The sequence below is a fragment of the Echinops telfairi genome, unplaced genomic scaffold, assembly GCF_000313985.2.
Source record: "Echinops telfairi isolate 266 unplaced genomic scaffold, ASM31398v2 ScPeMD7_9;HRSCAF=40, whole genome shotgun sequence".
NCBI classification, from domain to species: domain Eukaryota; kingdom Metazoa; phylum Chordata; class Mammalia; order Afrosoricida; family Tenrecidae; genus Echinops; species Echinops telfairi.
The window spans coordinates 7,325,534-7,342,297 of NW_022103906.1; the positions used below are offsets into that span (position 1 = coordinate 7,325,534).

Genomic DNA, 16,764 nt, shown 5'->3' on the forward strand with positions numbered 1-16,764 from the left:
CCTCCCTCCTCCCTCCTCCCTCCTCTCTCCTCTCTCTCTCTCTTTCTCCCATTAAGCCAAGACTGGCTCACAGTGACCCTCTAGAGCAGGGAAGAACTGCCCCTGTGAGCTTCTGAGACTGTAACTCTTTATGGGAGTCTAGAGTCCTGTCTTTCTTCCATTGGGAGTTCTGCTAACCTTGGGGTTGGCCGCTCAGTTAGCTCCATCGAGTTGATTCTGACTCATAGCAACCTTAAAGGAGAGGGAAGAACTCCCCCTGTAAGTTTCCAAAACGATAACTCTTTATTGGAGTAGAAAGCCCTATCTTTCTCCCAATTGCCTGGTGGTTTTGAACTGCTGATCTTGAGGTTAGCAGTCCAACATGTAACCACTACACCACTGGGGTTACCTCTTTTTCTAGTTAGGGTGTCTTAGAAAAAAAGTACCATTGATGTATGGTGTCCAAGGCTATTTTCTGACCAAGTTAAATTCAGAGCAGGGAGGGAAGGTCAGTTCAGAGGTGATTATGATAATTTTTAGTGGGGTGTATTCCAAAAGGGTAATCTTAATAATTTTTTTAAATCACACAGAATGGATGTGGACACTCTTCATGAAGAAGTTTTTAAAGGAAAATTTCTCTGAGTATTTTTTTTTTCCCATCACGAAACTGCACTTGCTCATTATGGGAGGGTAACAAATGTTCACTTACAAGAATTTCCTTGGAAACTTTACCTCCTTGACCCGCAGCCTAGATTTCACTTGTCCCACTATCAGATATTCCCTTGACTCAAACACTACTGGAAAAAAACACAGTTTGAGCCTCTTGAAGGAATAAAGTAGAAGATATATTGAGACACAATAGCTTCCTATTTTTAGATGGTTGCTAAATAAAGGTTTTTATGATTTTTATAACAATTATTTTCTTTTGTTTTTTTTTTTTTCAGGGGAGAGCATGAACGGAGCCCCCTACCACCACAAATTATGCAGTCGAGTCTCCCACATTTGGGGAAATCGCAGGGATCAGCACATCCGGAGTGTAACGGGTGAGCCTCGCCCTGGGAAAACCACCTTCATGATCATGGTATCTCCCCTGCCAGGGAAGTATAACATTTATTTTTGACTTATCCTCATATGAATGCATAAAAGGAAAATAATAGTTCACATTTATTTGTGGATTAACCACAACCTGTCTGTCATTTTTTAGTACTGTGGTGGCTTGCACGTTACCATGTTGTGCATTAGTATTTCAAATTCCAGCAGTGTCCTCAAGGGTGAAAAGGTTTTAGGAGGACTTCGAAACTAAGACAAACTAGGATTAAGAATTTAGTTATCAAAAAATATATATAAAACATAAAATACTAATTTAGTTATCTTCTTCAAAAAAAATTAAGCAGTGAAAAGCTTACAACAGGCAGCAGAACACTGTTCCATAGTGCCAGACAACGAGCCCATTGAATTGAAAGTCATTCAGAACACAACTGAAGTACAGCTGCTTCCTCAACATTAATGATATAAGCAGAGAAAGAGGACTTTTGTTTACTGATGTGACACAACTCAAAGTGAAAAAAAAATAGTTACAAGTAATCTGAATGTGGAGTGTACAAAATATGAATTTTAGAATATTGAAAACTGGAAGTTGTCAAAAAGTGAAATGAGACATATAAGTATTTTTATCCTAAGCATTAGTGACCTAAAGTGGTCTGGTATTGGCCATTTTGAATCTGAGAATCAATATGGTCTTCTATTCCATGAATGATAAGTTGAAGAATAATGATATCACATTCATCATAACAAGGAATATTTCAAGATCTATGCTGAAGAACAATGCTGCCAGTGATAGGAAAATATACCTTCCAAGAAGACCAGATAATAAAGGTATTATTCAAATTTATGCACCAACCAATAATACCAAAGTCAAGGAAATTGATGGTTTTAGCCAACATTCATAGTCTGAAAGTGCTCAAGCATGCAAGGCAAATTGATAATTCCTAGTAACAGAATGTAAAAGGTGGAAGCAAAGAATGGTCAGCAATTGGAATACCTGGCCTTGCTGATAAAATGATACAAAATAGGACAGAATAGAATTTTTCAAGACCTACCACTTAGTCATTAAAAATACCTTTCAGAAACAACATAAATGGGAATTCTGTATGTGACCCTTACAAGATTCAGTGCACATGAATCAAATTAACTATCCTTGTGGATCGAAATGATAAAGTCTTAATAGATTCGCAGCAGCCAGAATAAGGCCAGAGGATGACTGAAGAACAAACCATCAATTACTCAAGTAAAGGCTAAAGGAAATTAAAACATAGCTACCAAGGCCAAAGTGAAGGCGTGAGCATCTCACAGCTGAGCTTAGAGACCATGTCAGTAATAGATTCAGCGTATTAAACACCACAGACTAAAGACTGGGTAGCTCTGAATGATATCAAGGGCATTAAGCATGGAAAAACCAAAAGGTAATTAGAAAGACAAGATTAAACTGAATGTGAAAAAGTACCTTGATAATTTATGTTGATCAATGAGTACCTAAAGTCAAAAATGAAATGGTGAATAAAAGAAGTGAATGTAACATTTCAAAGGATGGATCTCAAACACAAAGCATTGTGGTGAAATATGCAAAATGTTAGGAAATTAAAAGGAAGAGCACAGTAGGTAAAACTCAAACTTAAATAACTGAAGAAAACTAAAGAACTGAAGAAAATATTCCTACTTCTAGTTGCAACATTGAAGGCTTTCGTGGACAGAATGTGATCAGTGCACTAACTATCAAAAGAGCATGGGTTCCACTAGGTGAGGTGGACATACCTGCAGTAGCATAAAGGGACTGATCTCTTCTGCGACTTACGGTTGAAATGCACTAGTGGGCGAAGAAGCAGATAATGACTGTCTCAAGATTAGGGATTTGTAATTATTGGACTTTTGTCCAAATCTCTTTCTCTGAGGTGCCCGATAAAGGGCGACTCATAAATACCATACATTTGGGATTTTTAAACTCTCTTGGGTTTTTATGGCATGTCTTAGTTTATCAGGCTTTGTTCTGCCTTTGTAAACAGGGGTTATTGAAAGTTTTGCCTTATTTTTAACCCTCAATTTTGTGTTGTGTCATCACTCAAGATTTTCATTTGTTCAAACCATTGATAAATGAATGGATTTTGAACTCAGAATTAATAATAGTCCTAATATAAGAAAAGTTGGCTTTTATGAGATGGCCCTGCTTGAAAATTGTTCTCACAAAGAGATTATTGTAGATATGGGTGCTGTAGCATGGTGTAGTGAAGAAATCAGGTGGTGCCCACTTGATATGATTTTATGTTGACTAGACACTATTGGTTAGGGGTGGAGTCGAACTTGTCAATCAAGCCTGATGCTTCGTCCTTGGATGAGTGGACTTCTTATAAGGAAGGACCCTGAGGCCTACCTGTTCTCTTTCCCCTCTCATTTCCTGCTTGTTGGCCACCCTGAGAGTTACTAGAGCCCTGACATGTTTCCATCAACCGTAATGAATCTACACAACTCTGCACCCACTGGCCTGTGATGTACCTGCACTGTGTGTCATTACATGTGGCTCTGTGAATCTGAACAGGGACTTATGGAAAAGTATCAGACTTAACAGATTTGAGTTGGACTGGACTGGGATGCTTTCTTGATATATAATTACTTCTTGATATGAAGCTTTCTTATACCTGTGTGAATGTCACTGGATTTGCTTTTCTAGTCAACCGAGCCTAACACATCAGCTGTTAGAAAGAATAGTGTCTGGGTTCTTAAAGGTTTTTAAAATAAGCAGTCATTTAAGTGAGGCATTGGCTACATCCACAAGGAAGAAGCACGCCAGCCAATGTGATCCAAGGATTATAAATGATAAAATCCAAATCCAGAAGAGTGAACGATACTAGAGCTTAAACTTTGAACACCCAACTGCAGAAAGTTATGGATGAGAATGAAAGCCCAAAATTCATTTTAAGGGTCACCACATAGATTAAGCCTGTCATTAATCTCCTCTGATTGTGGACCATGGATGTGCATGGCCTTACTATCAGAGAGAGTTTATCACAGGGTGGATTACTGCAGATGTAGTAAGGTAAAAATGTGAAATCTTGTCATTTAATCTTCCTTAGACGTTTTTATAGTTGTTCAAGTTTTCAATATATTCTTGCTTTTTGATTGAGGCTTTTTTCTGGTTTATTTGGTCCTTGTTGGTGGTTATTTTTGTTTGATTGTTTTGGTTTTGTACATTTTTCTATAGATGTAATCCAGGAAAGTTAAATCTAGAGTAATTAACTGGATCCATAGTAGTTTCCTAGGAGTGTGTTTATGTAATCTCTATTGTGAGAAAAGAATTCTGAGAATTTATGAAGAGTTTGGTATCAGGACCAGAGGAAGGTTGTCATGATATGTACATGACACAGCCATGCTTGCTGAAAGGATTAGAAGCACCTACTGATGAAGTCAGTGACTGCAAGCTTTAATATAAAGTACACTTCCACATAGAGAAAACCAACTTTCACAAGAGGATCAGTATGCAACATCATGATAAGTGAAGAAAATACAGATTCAAGGACTTTATTTTACTTGGATCCACAATCAGTACCAGAGGGCAAGAATTCAAACAACATTTTACTGTGGGCAAATCTGCTGCAAAAAAAAAAAAAAAGGCTTTAAAGTGTTAAAAATAAGGGACCTTGTGTTAAGAAATTCTAATGTTCACTGACTAGTTGTGGTCTTCAATCACTTCACACACATGTGAAAGATGGACATCAAATAAAGAGGATCTAAGAATTATGATCCTTGAATTATGATGTTGACAAAGATTACTGAATGGATAGATTTCCAGAAGAATGAACAACCAAATGAATCTTTCTTGGAAAAAGTTTCCTTAGATCTGAGAATCTAGTCTTTGTCTCACATACTATGTGCATTTATTATGAGGGACCCATCCCTGGATGAGGACGTTAGACTTGGTTTCATAGACTGTCAGCAGAAAAGAGAAACACCTTCAACCCAATGGACAGCCTCTGTCGGCTAAAACACAGGGTGGCATAGAATGAAGCAGTATTTGGTTCTGTTGTACATTGAATAACTAGAAGCTAGAAGTGCTTGATGATACCAATTTAAAACATTTGGTTTAATAGAAAAAATAATAATAGTTTAAATAACTTTTCCTGGCTTTTATATTCTTTAACAGCATTTGAGACATATAAATAGCATAGACCTTCCATATAAACTGAGAAAAACTAAAAGTCTCATCTGAGATCAGGTTCCACACTTCTTCCTTTAACCGGCCATTCTCATGCCCGCCTATCTTCACCCATAGCGAAATCAACACGATGGTTGGAGCGAATGCTTATCCTGATGTTTCACCTCTTCCCTGAGATAAACGTGGCATGACAACGAGATAGCGTGAGCGCAGGAGATTGACTTAAGAACCTAATGCAAAGATTAATTATTTTTCTTGTGAAAAATGGGTATTACCCCTGAATATTACTAACTTCCCGAATAACTTTTGAAGATGGAATCGTTTCTGTCCATTTCAGGAACTATACTTTGAACATGTTAGTATTATCAGAAATAATTTAATAACTATAGCCTAAGGTGAGTTATGCACCCACAAAATACTAAGAAAGTTTCTAGATTTCTGGGGAGAATTTCAAGATTGGTAGAGTGCTGCAGGGGAAATCTGCCTAATACATAGAGTACATTAGACATATCCAAGAGGGTATCCCCTGCAAAAAAAACCAAAAACACACTTTTTTTAAGTTAAGTATTTAATTTTTTTTTACAAAGCAACTTTAACAAATTCAAAGTTCTCTCCATTATACTTAACACATTTGTCAAATCTGAAAATCCATTCTTGGAAATATACTTCCAATCCATCTTTTTGGATGACTGAAGGCACCTCCCTCATTTTTTTCTTCCCCTCTTCTATGGTGTCAAATCACTGTCCTTCCATGTCCCTCTTCATTCGTGTAAACAAAAAGAAGTTGCATGGAGTGAGATAAGGTGAGTAAGGTGCATGGGCAAGAGAGGCATACCGATTTTTTATGCCAAAAACTGGCACACTGTGATGGCTATGTGAGTAGGGACATTGTTGTGGTAGCAAAACTAGTTCCCGGTCTGCCCCAAAACAGGCCTTTTTTAAAAAAAAATCATTTTATTGGGAGCTCTTACAGCTCTTATCACAATCCATACATATATCCATGTGTCAAGCACATTTGTACATATGTTGTCATCATCATTTTCAAAGCATTTTCTTTCTACTTGAGCCCTTGGTATTTGCTCATTACCCCCCTCTCCCACCCAACCTCCTTCATGAACTCTTGGTCATTTATAAATCATTATTTTTTCATGTCTTATACCTGCTGCTGTCTCCCTTCACCCATTTTTCTTTTGTTTGTACCCCCTAACTGTTTCCACTTACCCTCCTGGTATCGCTACTCTCATTATTGGTCCTGAGGGGTTTATCTGTCCTGGATTCCCTGCATTGCGAGCTCTTATTTGTACCAGTGTACATGCTCTGGTCTAGCTGGATTTGTAAGGTAGAATTGGGATCATGATAGTGGAAGGGAGGAAGCATTAAAAAACTAGAGGAAAGTTGTATGTTTCGTCAGTGCTATACTGCACCCTGATGGGCTAGTGTCTTCCTTGTGACCCTTCTGTTAGGGGATGTCCCATGGTCAACAGATGGTTTTAGATCTCCACTCTGCCCTTCTACTCATTCACTTCGATCTGATATTTTCGTCAGGGTCTTTGATGCCTGATACATGATCTCATCAACACCTCATGATCACATAGGCTAGTATGCTTCTTCCATATGGGCTTTTTTCTTCTCAGCAAAATGTCTGCTTGTTTATCTTCAAGCCCCTAAGACCCCAGACACTATAGCTTTTGATAGCCAAGCACCATCAGCTTTCTTCAACACATTTGCTTATGCACCCCTTTTGTCTTCAGTGAGCATGTCAGCAAAGGTGACCATCACAACATGCCACGTTATTAGAACAAAGTGTTCTTACATTGAGGGAGTACTTGAGTAGAGGCCCAATGTCCATCTGCTACCTTAATACTTAACACAGAAATATATGTATATAGATCAATTTCCCTATCATTATATATAAATACATTTACATATATATATGCCTGTATTTGTACCTCTATAAGTGTCTTTTGCCTCCTAGTTCTTTCCTCTATTTCCTTTTACTTACCTCTTATCCCATTATCATGTTTGACTACTGTCAAACAATCTTTTCAGAACCTCTTAATAGAAAGCTTGATTAACAGTCTGACCTGATAGAACAAACTCCAAATGTACTGCAAGTTGACATTTTCTTTCATTCAGGAAGTTGATGGATTTCCATAACAGGGTTTGTCATCAATAGACACTTCACCATTTTTGAAATGAGAAAATCACTCGTACACTTGAGTTTTTCCCATAGCACTGTCTTTCTGATCTGTGTTTAATATCACACTTTTCCCACTGTCCTAGTGAACTGTGTTCAATATCACAACACTTTCTGAGGCAGTTTTCCTGAGTGGAAACAGTTTCACAGCCATATGTCGTTCTTTTAAATGGGCAATTACCAAAAAATGTGGTTCGATTGAAATTGCTTGTACAAAAAATTCACAGTGACCAGGGAGAACCTTCCCAGGTAATGCCCTACTCAGAGTGAGTTGGTCAATGATCACCTAGTGGAAAAAAGTACTACAAAAGCACAGCCCAGTGGAGCTGTATTTCTGTGTTTTGGGGGTACCTCCTTGTATACCTTAAGCTTCTTTGTACCAGGCATTGCTTCAATTACTGAGGAGACAAAGATGAATGAGACTCCACTCTACACTGGAAAAGCTAAGTCAGGTGTGGGAATAGATATGTAACACACAATTACAATATGTTGTTGTAAACCCTAATAGAGATACCTATATTAGTGTGTTTTAGCTTTACTTTTTATTTTTGACATGGTTCCCATTTTTCTCGGTGTGCGGACAGAGAGTAATTAATTTGCGAGATGAAGAAGGAGTGCATAGGACAGGAATCTCTTGGTTTTAACATGGATTTGTAGTATCATTTATTTGCTTTGTTCAGAAGAGATAAAATTATATGATGCTTCCAGATGACTGCTACTTAATATATTTGAAAACATCATTCTTCTTTTTCATTGCTCTTCCTGATCAAAAGCTATCTGTAGTGGATACTACAGGTATTCCCTAGACCCGGTAACCAGCTGGTCCACCCCACCCTCTCTTATCCACGTGGGTGATAATGCCTTCTCACAACCACCTGTTGCTTTATAGAACTGCCCTGGGACACCTGAAGGAAGTCAAAGGCTGACCAATCCATTGGTACAATTTATTTTTCAGGAGTCACCCAGTGTTCAGACTAAAGTAGCCGCTACAAAAAACAGTTTCCAGTTTCTCATTTTACTCCAGCTTTATCTCGTTCCCTCTACTCCCCCCACAAAAATCACTTGAATAGGAATTCCACTTCTAGTTCTGCTTCTAGACTCATGTTCTGCCTCTGGGACTCTTGAACCAAAACATGGGCTTTTAAATATATTACTTAAATTGATATTTAGTCAATTTTAATTCCAATCATCTCTTTCAAATCAGAAACATCTTTATTGGGCTATTAAAAAAAAACAAAAAAACACTTTTTCTTTCACATGCAAAAAATGTGGAAAAAGACCATTTATACATTGCATTATAGTTTCTTTGTTGTCACAAATTTTATTATGTCTCTATAGTTTTAGGACATGCCATTACTTCTCTCATTTCATTGGATAGCATTTTTCTTGCCTCTTTAATAATATCAAACTTACTTGCATTTATCACCTCATTTCAGTAGCCAAAATTCTTTACACATGGCTCTTTTATTTTCTCCAAAATTGGTGAGGAAATCACTTTCATCATTCACTTTAGTCTTTGATGGTGCAGCTAACTTCTAACCCTAGCATCCATCTGGAGAAGTGGCTAATGATAAACTCTGAATTAATTGGAAGAATGCAAAAATTCAAAGTAATAGCACTATTATAATCATCGTGTTGTGTTTTGATTCTGACTAATTATGACCTCGTATGTTAAAACTGCTTTGTAAGATTATTAAACTGTAATCTTCTCAGAAACAAATTGCTAACTCATCTCTTCCACTGAGTGGCTGATTTTCTTCTCACACTGAAGACCTTTACTACATAGCTGAGTGCTTAACCATTGCACCACCAGGGGTCTTTATTGTTTACCAACCTTCTCTAAATGAAATTGCGGTGATTTCCACTAGCATTTCTCATGGTAAAAGTTGATATAAGGAAACTATTATGATTCTATGATTAAATGTTTGCCTCATTTCATTTAAAGATTAACTTAAAGGCAATGAAAAAAAATGGATTCAAGACACAAAACAAAGTTGTGAAGATGAATGTTGATTATAGAGGCTACGAATGCAATTCATTCCCAACTGTAGGATTTGTAGGTCAGTTGGAACAGATGCATATGTAAAAATGTGTAAGCTCAGGTACCCAAAAGGGCAACTCTACTCTGTCCTATAAGGTCACGCTGAATTGGAATCAACTTGATGGCAAGGAATTTGTCTGGTTTAGGTCTTGGTGCAAGGATCCAAAACCTTTTCATGCAGTTAGAAGGTCAGTGTGATGAAGAATTGCTTGCAACATGGGCTGGGCTTCCATTGTTTCACAGTGACTGTAATTTTGCATAAGTAGAGTGTGCATTCCCAGTTGAAATAGCACTGCCCTCTTCAAAGATGGCAGTGCCCTGCTCAAAGATGGTGATACACTGTGAAACACTGATTATGCCTGGCTCCCCATGATGCTGCCAATAAGCTAATCTCAAGTATCAGGTTCCTGAAAGGGCTCATTATGTCTCTTTAGGCTCTCCCATCTCGCAGGGATTTGAACTTTGACTTTTCCTTTTTCCTGTTCCAGTTACCATGAAATATCACCGAAAATGTCAATAAAAAAGTCTGTTTCTGTGTTAGTTTTCAGCCATGAAGGGACTGATTAGAATCAGTTTGAAGCCTTGTTTTAAAGTGGAAGTTGTTGGATTTCAGATATCTGTCACACTTGGACTGTCTGTATACAATATTATAAATTTTAATTATGGTCCATATAGTAAGAAGTATCATTGTAAAATGTGTTATATTTTTCATTAAGATGTGATATGATTAAATTTTCTATAAATGGTGTTGATGTATAATAATTTTAATAGTAATTAACCCACTGAGTATTCTATATAAACAAAATTGATAAACTAAAAGTCTATTTGTGTTAGAACATAAAGTGCTTTGAAAATAATTCAATTATCTCCTACCTGAAGTCAGAGCCAGCTCTTCGACCATTTTCTGGAATTCCAGGATCTGGACACATGTCAGAGACCAAAGCCACGCCTCCTTGAGTCACTGTAATAGAAGCAATAGTATAATGTCATATCGTTTTGAGGAAATACATTAGATTAGAGAGATTCAATCCTTAAATGATCATGACTAAATAGATGATTTCTTTAAGATTTTTGTTTATCTACATTAAAATAAATCTTTATTCTTATACCTCAGAGACTTCTCACCTGTGAAAAACTGGCAACATTTTTTGTTTGAACACCCTCCTGTGCTAATCCACCAGCTGCTACTGAGATTATGACCAGTACGGACCCTGTATCGCATTTCTGAGCCTGTGATTCTTCACAGAAGCTCCCAAGGAGCAGCTGGTGGGCTTGAACTGCCATCCTTTAGCAGTCCAAAGCTTCCCCAATACCATCTCCAGGGGTTTTCCTCTTGTGCTACAGAGGTCCAAATGTAATAAAAAACTCATTTCTTCAGTGTGACATCCTCTATGCCAGATTACAATGAAGCATGCTTAGAAAAATGCTTACAAGGCTACATTTATAAAGAAGAAGGTTTTCAGTCTCCCCCCATTTATGGCCATGGGGATCATTACTAAGATATGTCCAACACGTACTTTAAATTGAAATGCCTATTAGAACATTAAACATATATAATTGAACTAAAATCGTAATGCCCTCTTTATGTAACTATGATGATCTCTTTACCCTTGTATTCCAAAATGTGTCTTTCCCTACCTGATAGGTCACACAGACAGAACGCTTTCTGGAGCCGCACGCTTAATGTATACAGTGGGTCCGCAGCGCTGGTGCACAATGCTTATCTGCTCGGCTGCTCCCTGAAAAGTTAGCAGTAGGAACTACATAGCAACCAGCCGGACAAAAAACAAACACCGCTATCTGGTGATCTACTCTGTAAAGGCTAAACCACACAAATAAACAAACAAACAAGCCCATTGCCACTGAATCCATTCAGACTGGCAACCATCCTATAAAACAGTAGAATTCCTCTTTAGGATTTCTAAGACTAAATCTTTTTATTTTTTTAAAATCATTTTATTGGGGGCTCATACAACTCTGATAACAATCTATCCATGGATCCATTGTGTCAAGCACATTTGTACATTTGTTGCCATCATCATTCTCAAAACATTTTCTTTCTACTTGAGCCCTTGGTATCAGTGCCTCATTTTTCTCCTCTCTCCCCACCCCACCTCCCTCATGAACCCTTGATAATTTATAAATTATTATTATTTTGTCACGTCTTACACTGTCGCCGGACAGTGAGAGACTAACTCTTTACAGAACGAGAATGCCTCGTCTCTCTTTGGAATGACTGGTTGGTTTGAACTGCTGACTTTGCAACCAGCAACTCAAAGACAGTTGCTAACTGAGACAACTCCGACACAGCCCTCCTTCTGTAAACGCTACAGAACAGGAAGCCTGTAGGGCAGGTGGATTCCATCACAAGAGAGCACGATGAGTTGGAATTGAATCAACAGCAACCTGGAGTAGTTTACGCACTAACATCCATCCCACTCGCTCTGATATGGCTATGCCAACCATGGAAACCCCGCCTTTCTTCCCAGCAATTGGGTCAATAATGAGGCTTTGGCACACTTGATGTCAGCAGACATGGAGGGAAATCTGTAAGGATGCTTCTGGGAAGGTTATCCTGTCTTCTAACATGCCTGTTTGCCATCTGTAACTGTGTCAGAATGAAGAATGTGGAATTTCCCTGCCATATTGCCGCAGACAGAGAGCGGCAGAAAGACCACAGATGAACTAGCAGATAGAGCAGGGACAACAAGCTGGGTAAGCGAGAGTCAGTGAAAATGAGGAAGACTGAGAGAAATGGACAGACATGGTGACTGCATAGAAACAATTGTGCGATGGCACAGAAACAGGAAGTATTTCTAAACTAATTAAGTGCCAAAACCTACCAACAACAGCAAACACCTAGGCCGTGAAAACTGTTCAGTGAGAACAGGGACCTAACCAAGAATTAATTGACCCTAACCAAGAATCTCTGAACAGCCCGTTGCATGATTAATATATTTCATACAGTGTGAGCCAGGTTAAATGGTGAGGATGGTACAGGATTTCTCAGTATTTCATTCTGTAAATATATAGTCCCTCTGAGTTGGAGACATCCAGAAGGCACCTAAAAACAACATGCTAGATCTTTGAACTAGATCTTTTATTACTAGCAGTTGAACAGGATCCTTCTAGATACCAAGAATTTTCCCATGATTTAAATGATTACTTATGTTTTAAAAATTATTAATTTAGGTAGATATTAAATTCCTAGATCATTTTGTTAAAACTATGCATAGAAAAAATCATCAATAATTATAGCAAGATATAGTTTCTATTGATGAACTGGAATAAAATTGGGTAAGGGATAAAGCCATCATTAAATTCAACTTTAACTAGACTATATTACATGTCTTTAACCTTAGACAGCATCTCAACATTAGAAATTCATTGGTCTATATTTCATATGAAGTTTTGTCTTTTAAAAATTGATTTCTGAGAGGTTTGATGAATTTAATTTTTAGAGTAGAGTTAGATTTACAGATTTTTTTTTTTTGGAGAAAATAGAGGTCTTATACTCTACCTTTACTTTTGCACAGTTTCTCCTACTGTTAACGTCATGGATTTCTGAGGTACAATTGTACACTTTATGAATGAATATTAATAATTTATTAAAGTCTACTGTTTATATCAGGGTTCACAATTTGTTTTGTGCCATCTTATGGGTTTTGACAAATATATAGTCTCATGCACCTATGTGTATAGTATCGTGTAGAACAGTTTCTTTGTTCTAAATGCATCCTGTATTCTTTGTTGCTAGGGGCCTTCAATTCACTTCTGAATCATAGGACCATCTGCACAAGCGAAGGAAACACTGCCCCATCCTCACATTTTTTTTTCTTACGTTTGAGCCCATTGTTGCAGCCATTGTGTCAAAGATCTCGTCCAGAGTCTTCTTATTTTTCACTACCCTTCTCCTTTATGAAGCCTGGTGTTCTTCCCTGATCACATGCCTAAAGCACTTGAGACAAAATTTCACCATCCTTGCTTCTGAGAAACATTCCGGCTGTACATCTTCCAAGACAGGTTTTTTGTTTTGTTTTGTTTTGTTTTGCTTTTGTTTTTTTCGGTGGATGTTTGTACTTTCAATATTCTTCACCAGCACCATAAATCAAATGCACCCATTCTCCTTTGGTCTTCCTGTATTCTACCTATTCATAAATCCGTCTCTATGACACCTACCAAACACTTATCTTTTCACCACATTTATAGTTTTTCATTTCAACACTGATATGTAATTAAAATAACATGAGGATCACTTTTAAAATGCATTGCTTCTAAAGTTTCAGTTCATACATACACAAGTTTATTCCATACAGGGCATATTCAAACATATCTCAGTGATCCATGCATGGCTACAGATAAAGTGTCTCAGTAATAAATTTATCTTAATCTCATTGGTTGCCTTAAAAACAGATTTAATCCAAAAATGACTTCCGAAGGGATATGTTGGGCCAACTAAATTTTAGACAGAGGAAAGAAGTCAGCTTTGAAAGTTTGTGACAACTGTTTGGGAGACTGTTTTGTGGGAAATATTGATAAGTGTTCTTGAAGGGCACAGGAAGATCATGGGGACTTATTATGAAGAAGTCCTAAGACAATTGGAAACTGCATTGTTGAGGAATAGGTCAAGACCTTTGCAACCAGGACTGTTTCTTTTTCCTTTCAGACAACACCCTCCTCATTCTTTGGGCGTACAAAAGACTGCCCTTGGAAAATCCCTTTGTGAAACTTTGTTCTATCAACCTACAAACCTGTTTTTGTACCTGTGGGCTTCCTTCTGTTTTGGGAAAAATAAACCAACTAAACTAAAAGGATATGAAAAAAAGAACATGGATTGTGAGTGCTTCAAAATGCCAAAACTGTGATTTTGATTTGGTGTAAATAGAAGAGTGCAGCCTTCATCCTGGAAAGTCTAGAGAGACGGGAACTTTGCCATCGGGGAGGGTATGTAAATAAACAATAGCTTTGTGGTTTTATACTTTTGTTTAATAAAAGTTTCTGTGCTAGTATAGATACGTAGTATGTGGCTTTTCAGACTTGATTTCTCTCCAGAGGAAACTTTTACAAGCCCTCCTTGTCTTCGAGTGATTTGATCTCTCTCTCTCTCTCTCTCTCTCTCTCTCTCTCTCTCTCTCTCTCTCTCTCTCTGTGTGTGTCCCTCTCCCACCCCCAGCCCCCACTGAATGATACTCCATTTTGTCAGTGCAACACATTTTTTAATCCATGTATCTATTGAAAACATGTCACTTGAATATGAGTAATGCTGCTGCAGATATATGTTGTGCGTTTTTACGTAAGCATTTGATTTCATCTCATTTGGAAAACAGGATTGTGATTGCTGAATTGTAGGTTTTGCTATGGTTTGCATTACAAGAACCTACCACATTGTTTTCCAAAGTAGTAGTACCATTTTACATTTCCAGGAACATTGAGTGAATGTTGCTGCTGACATACTGGGTTTTGTCTTTATTACTCTTTATCATAGGTGTGCAGTGGTAAGTCACTGTTGCTTTAATTTGTAATTCCCCAGGGTTAATTAATATTGAATATATTTTCAAATGATTGTTACCTGTCTTCCAAGTCCCCCACCCCCACCCCCACCAAGAATAAATGTAAAAGAAAGCCAAACTCACTGCCTCCTAATAAATAAATACATAAAAATTGACTCATAGTGACCCTAGAACACAGGCTAGAATTGCCCCTGTGGTTTTCAGGACTATAGCTCTTTACAAGAGCAGAAAGCCTCAGCTTCTCAGGGGAACCACTGGCGGTTTCAAACTGCTATCCGTGATGCTACCAGATCTCTAGAGCTTATGTGGTGGGGTTTCTGTTCTGAGCTTTTATTTTATTACGAGGTTGGTCTTTTTTCTCGATTCTAAGAGCTGTTTGCATATTTTGGATATGTGTTTTACAAATCCTTCATTCCAGTGTGTATGTTCTCTTAACAGTACTTTATTAGAGAAGTTTTAAATTTTAATGAACTCTGATTTATCTTTCCTTTCATCTGTCAATCCTGCTTTTTATGTTGAAGTCATTTCCAAATCCTGATGTTATCTTCTTTCTCACACTGACTCACTGTCATTAAGTCTATTGTCATTCATAAAGCCTGTAAATTTTTGTCTTGTATTTAAATATAAAATATATCATCCATTTTAGTTATTTCTTGTGAAAGATGTAAATTGTATCCAGGTTCACTCATTGAACTCTTTTTGAAGGCATAGCCCAATTGTTCCTATACCATGTGTTCACACCATTGCCAGTTTTCCATTGAATCGCCTTTGCTGAACATCAATTAGCTGTGTGTCTATTTTGGACAGTTTTTCAAGGAGCTCTGATGGCTGTTGGGTAAGTATTGGACTGCAAACCACGAGGGTAGACTTTCAAACAACCAGCCAGTGGAGGTGAGTCTATCTCCTCCTAGGAAGCATGATGGTCTCAGAAATCCTATATAAGGTAACTGTGAGTCAGAGTGCTGGTGGCATAATGGATTGTACATGTTGGACCTCTAACAGCAAGGTCCCTAGTTAAACACCACCAGTATTTCTGCCAGAGAAGGACGAGACTTTCTGCTCCTGTAAAGACTTACAGCCTGGGAAACCCACAGGGCCAGTTCCAATCTGCCCTTCAGAGTCACTGAGTCAAAATCTGCTCCATGGCTTTGAAACTTGTTTTTCAGTTGGAATTGATTTGATGGAAATGGGTTCAATTTTTTTTTCAATCTCAGAAACCCACAGATACAATTCTACTATGTTCTTTAAGTTTTATGAATCAGTCAATGAAGTAGTTTCATTTTCTTTTTTTGGTATAGTAAGCGAAGGACACCTGGTAGTATAAAAGATGATGGAAAAGATGTGGCTGTCAGCTCAGGTACAGAAGTATAGACTCAGAAGCCCACAGGGACAGTTCTATCCTATAAGGTCACTACTCTGAGTCAGAATTGGCTCAATGTTAATGAGTATGGGAATTTATAGTAAGCTTTATTGGTATTGTCAATCTAGTAACATTATTCTGGGCCTTTTTCTTTCAATACAAACCTCAGAATCAGTTTATCAATATCCACAAAATAAACTGATTAATATCAGGGCATTGGATTGAATTTATAGATCCAGTTGAGAAGAATTGACGTCTTCATCATCTTGTCTTCTTATCCATGAGCATAGAGTGTCTCTCCATTTGTTGAGATCTTATTTCGTATCTTTCCGCAATTCTAGCTTTCCTTAAGTAGAATCAGACGCATTATACTTGATTATAAACTAATTGTACAGTATATTTTGGAGCTAAAATAAATGATGTTCTGATAATCCAATTGTTCATTGTGGGAATATAAAAAATTTACTTTTCTAT

The 16,764-nt window shown here is 37.6% G+C and overlaps 1 protein-coding gene and 1 non-coding gene across 2 annotated transcripts in view; both read right to left on the reverse strand.

Moving 5' to 3' along the window:
* Positions 1–16,764, reverse strand: part of CSMD1 (CUB and Sushi multiple domains 1) — a 2,262,799-nt gene that overhangs the window by 728,901 nt on the left and 1,517,134 nt on the right. Inside the window, exon 8 of the mRNA XM_045286696.1 lies at positions 10,294–10,381. Coding sequence (XP_045142631.1) covers positions 10,294–10,381 — 88 coding nt within the window. The remainder of the gene's footprint in view (positions 1–10,293; positions 10,382–16,764) is intronic.
* LOC115868394 lies at positions 921–1,084 on the reverse strand. Its single transcript, XR_004045567.1, has one exon. It is a non-coding gene; the product is annotated as a U1 spliceosomal RNA (small nuclear RNA).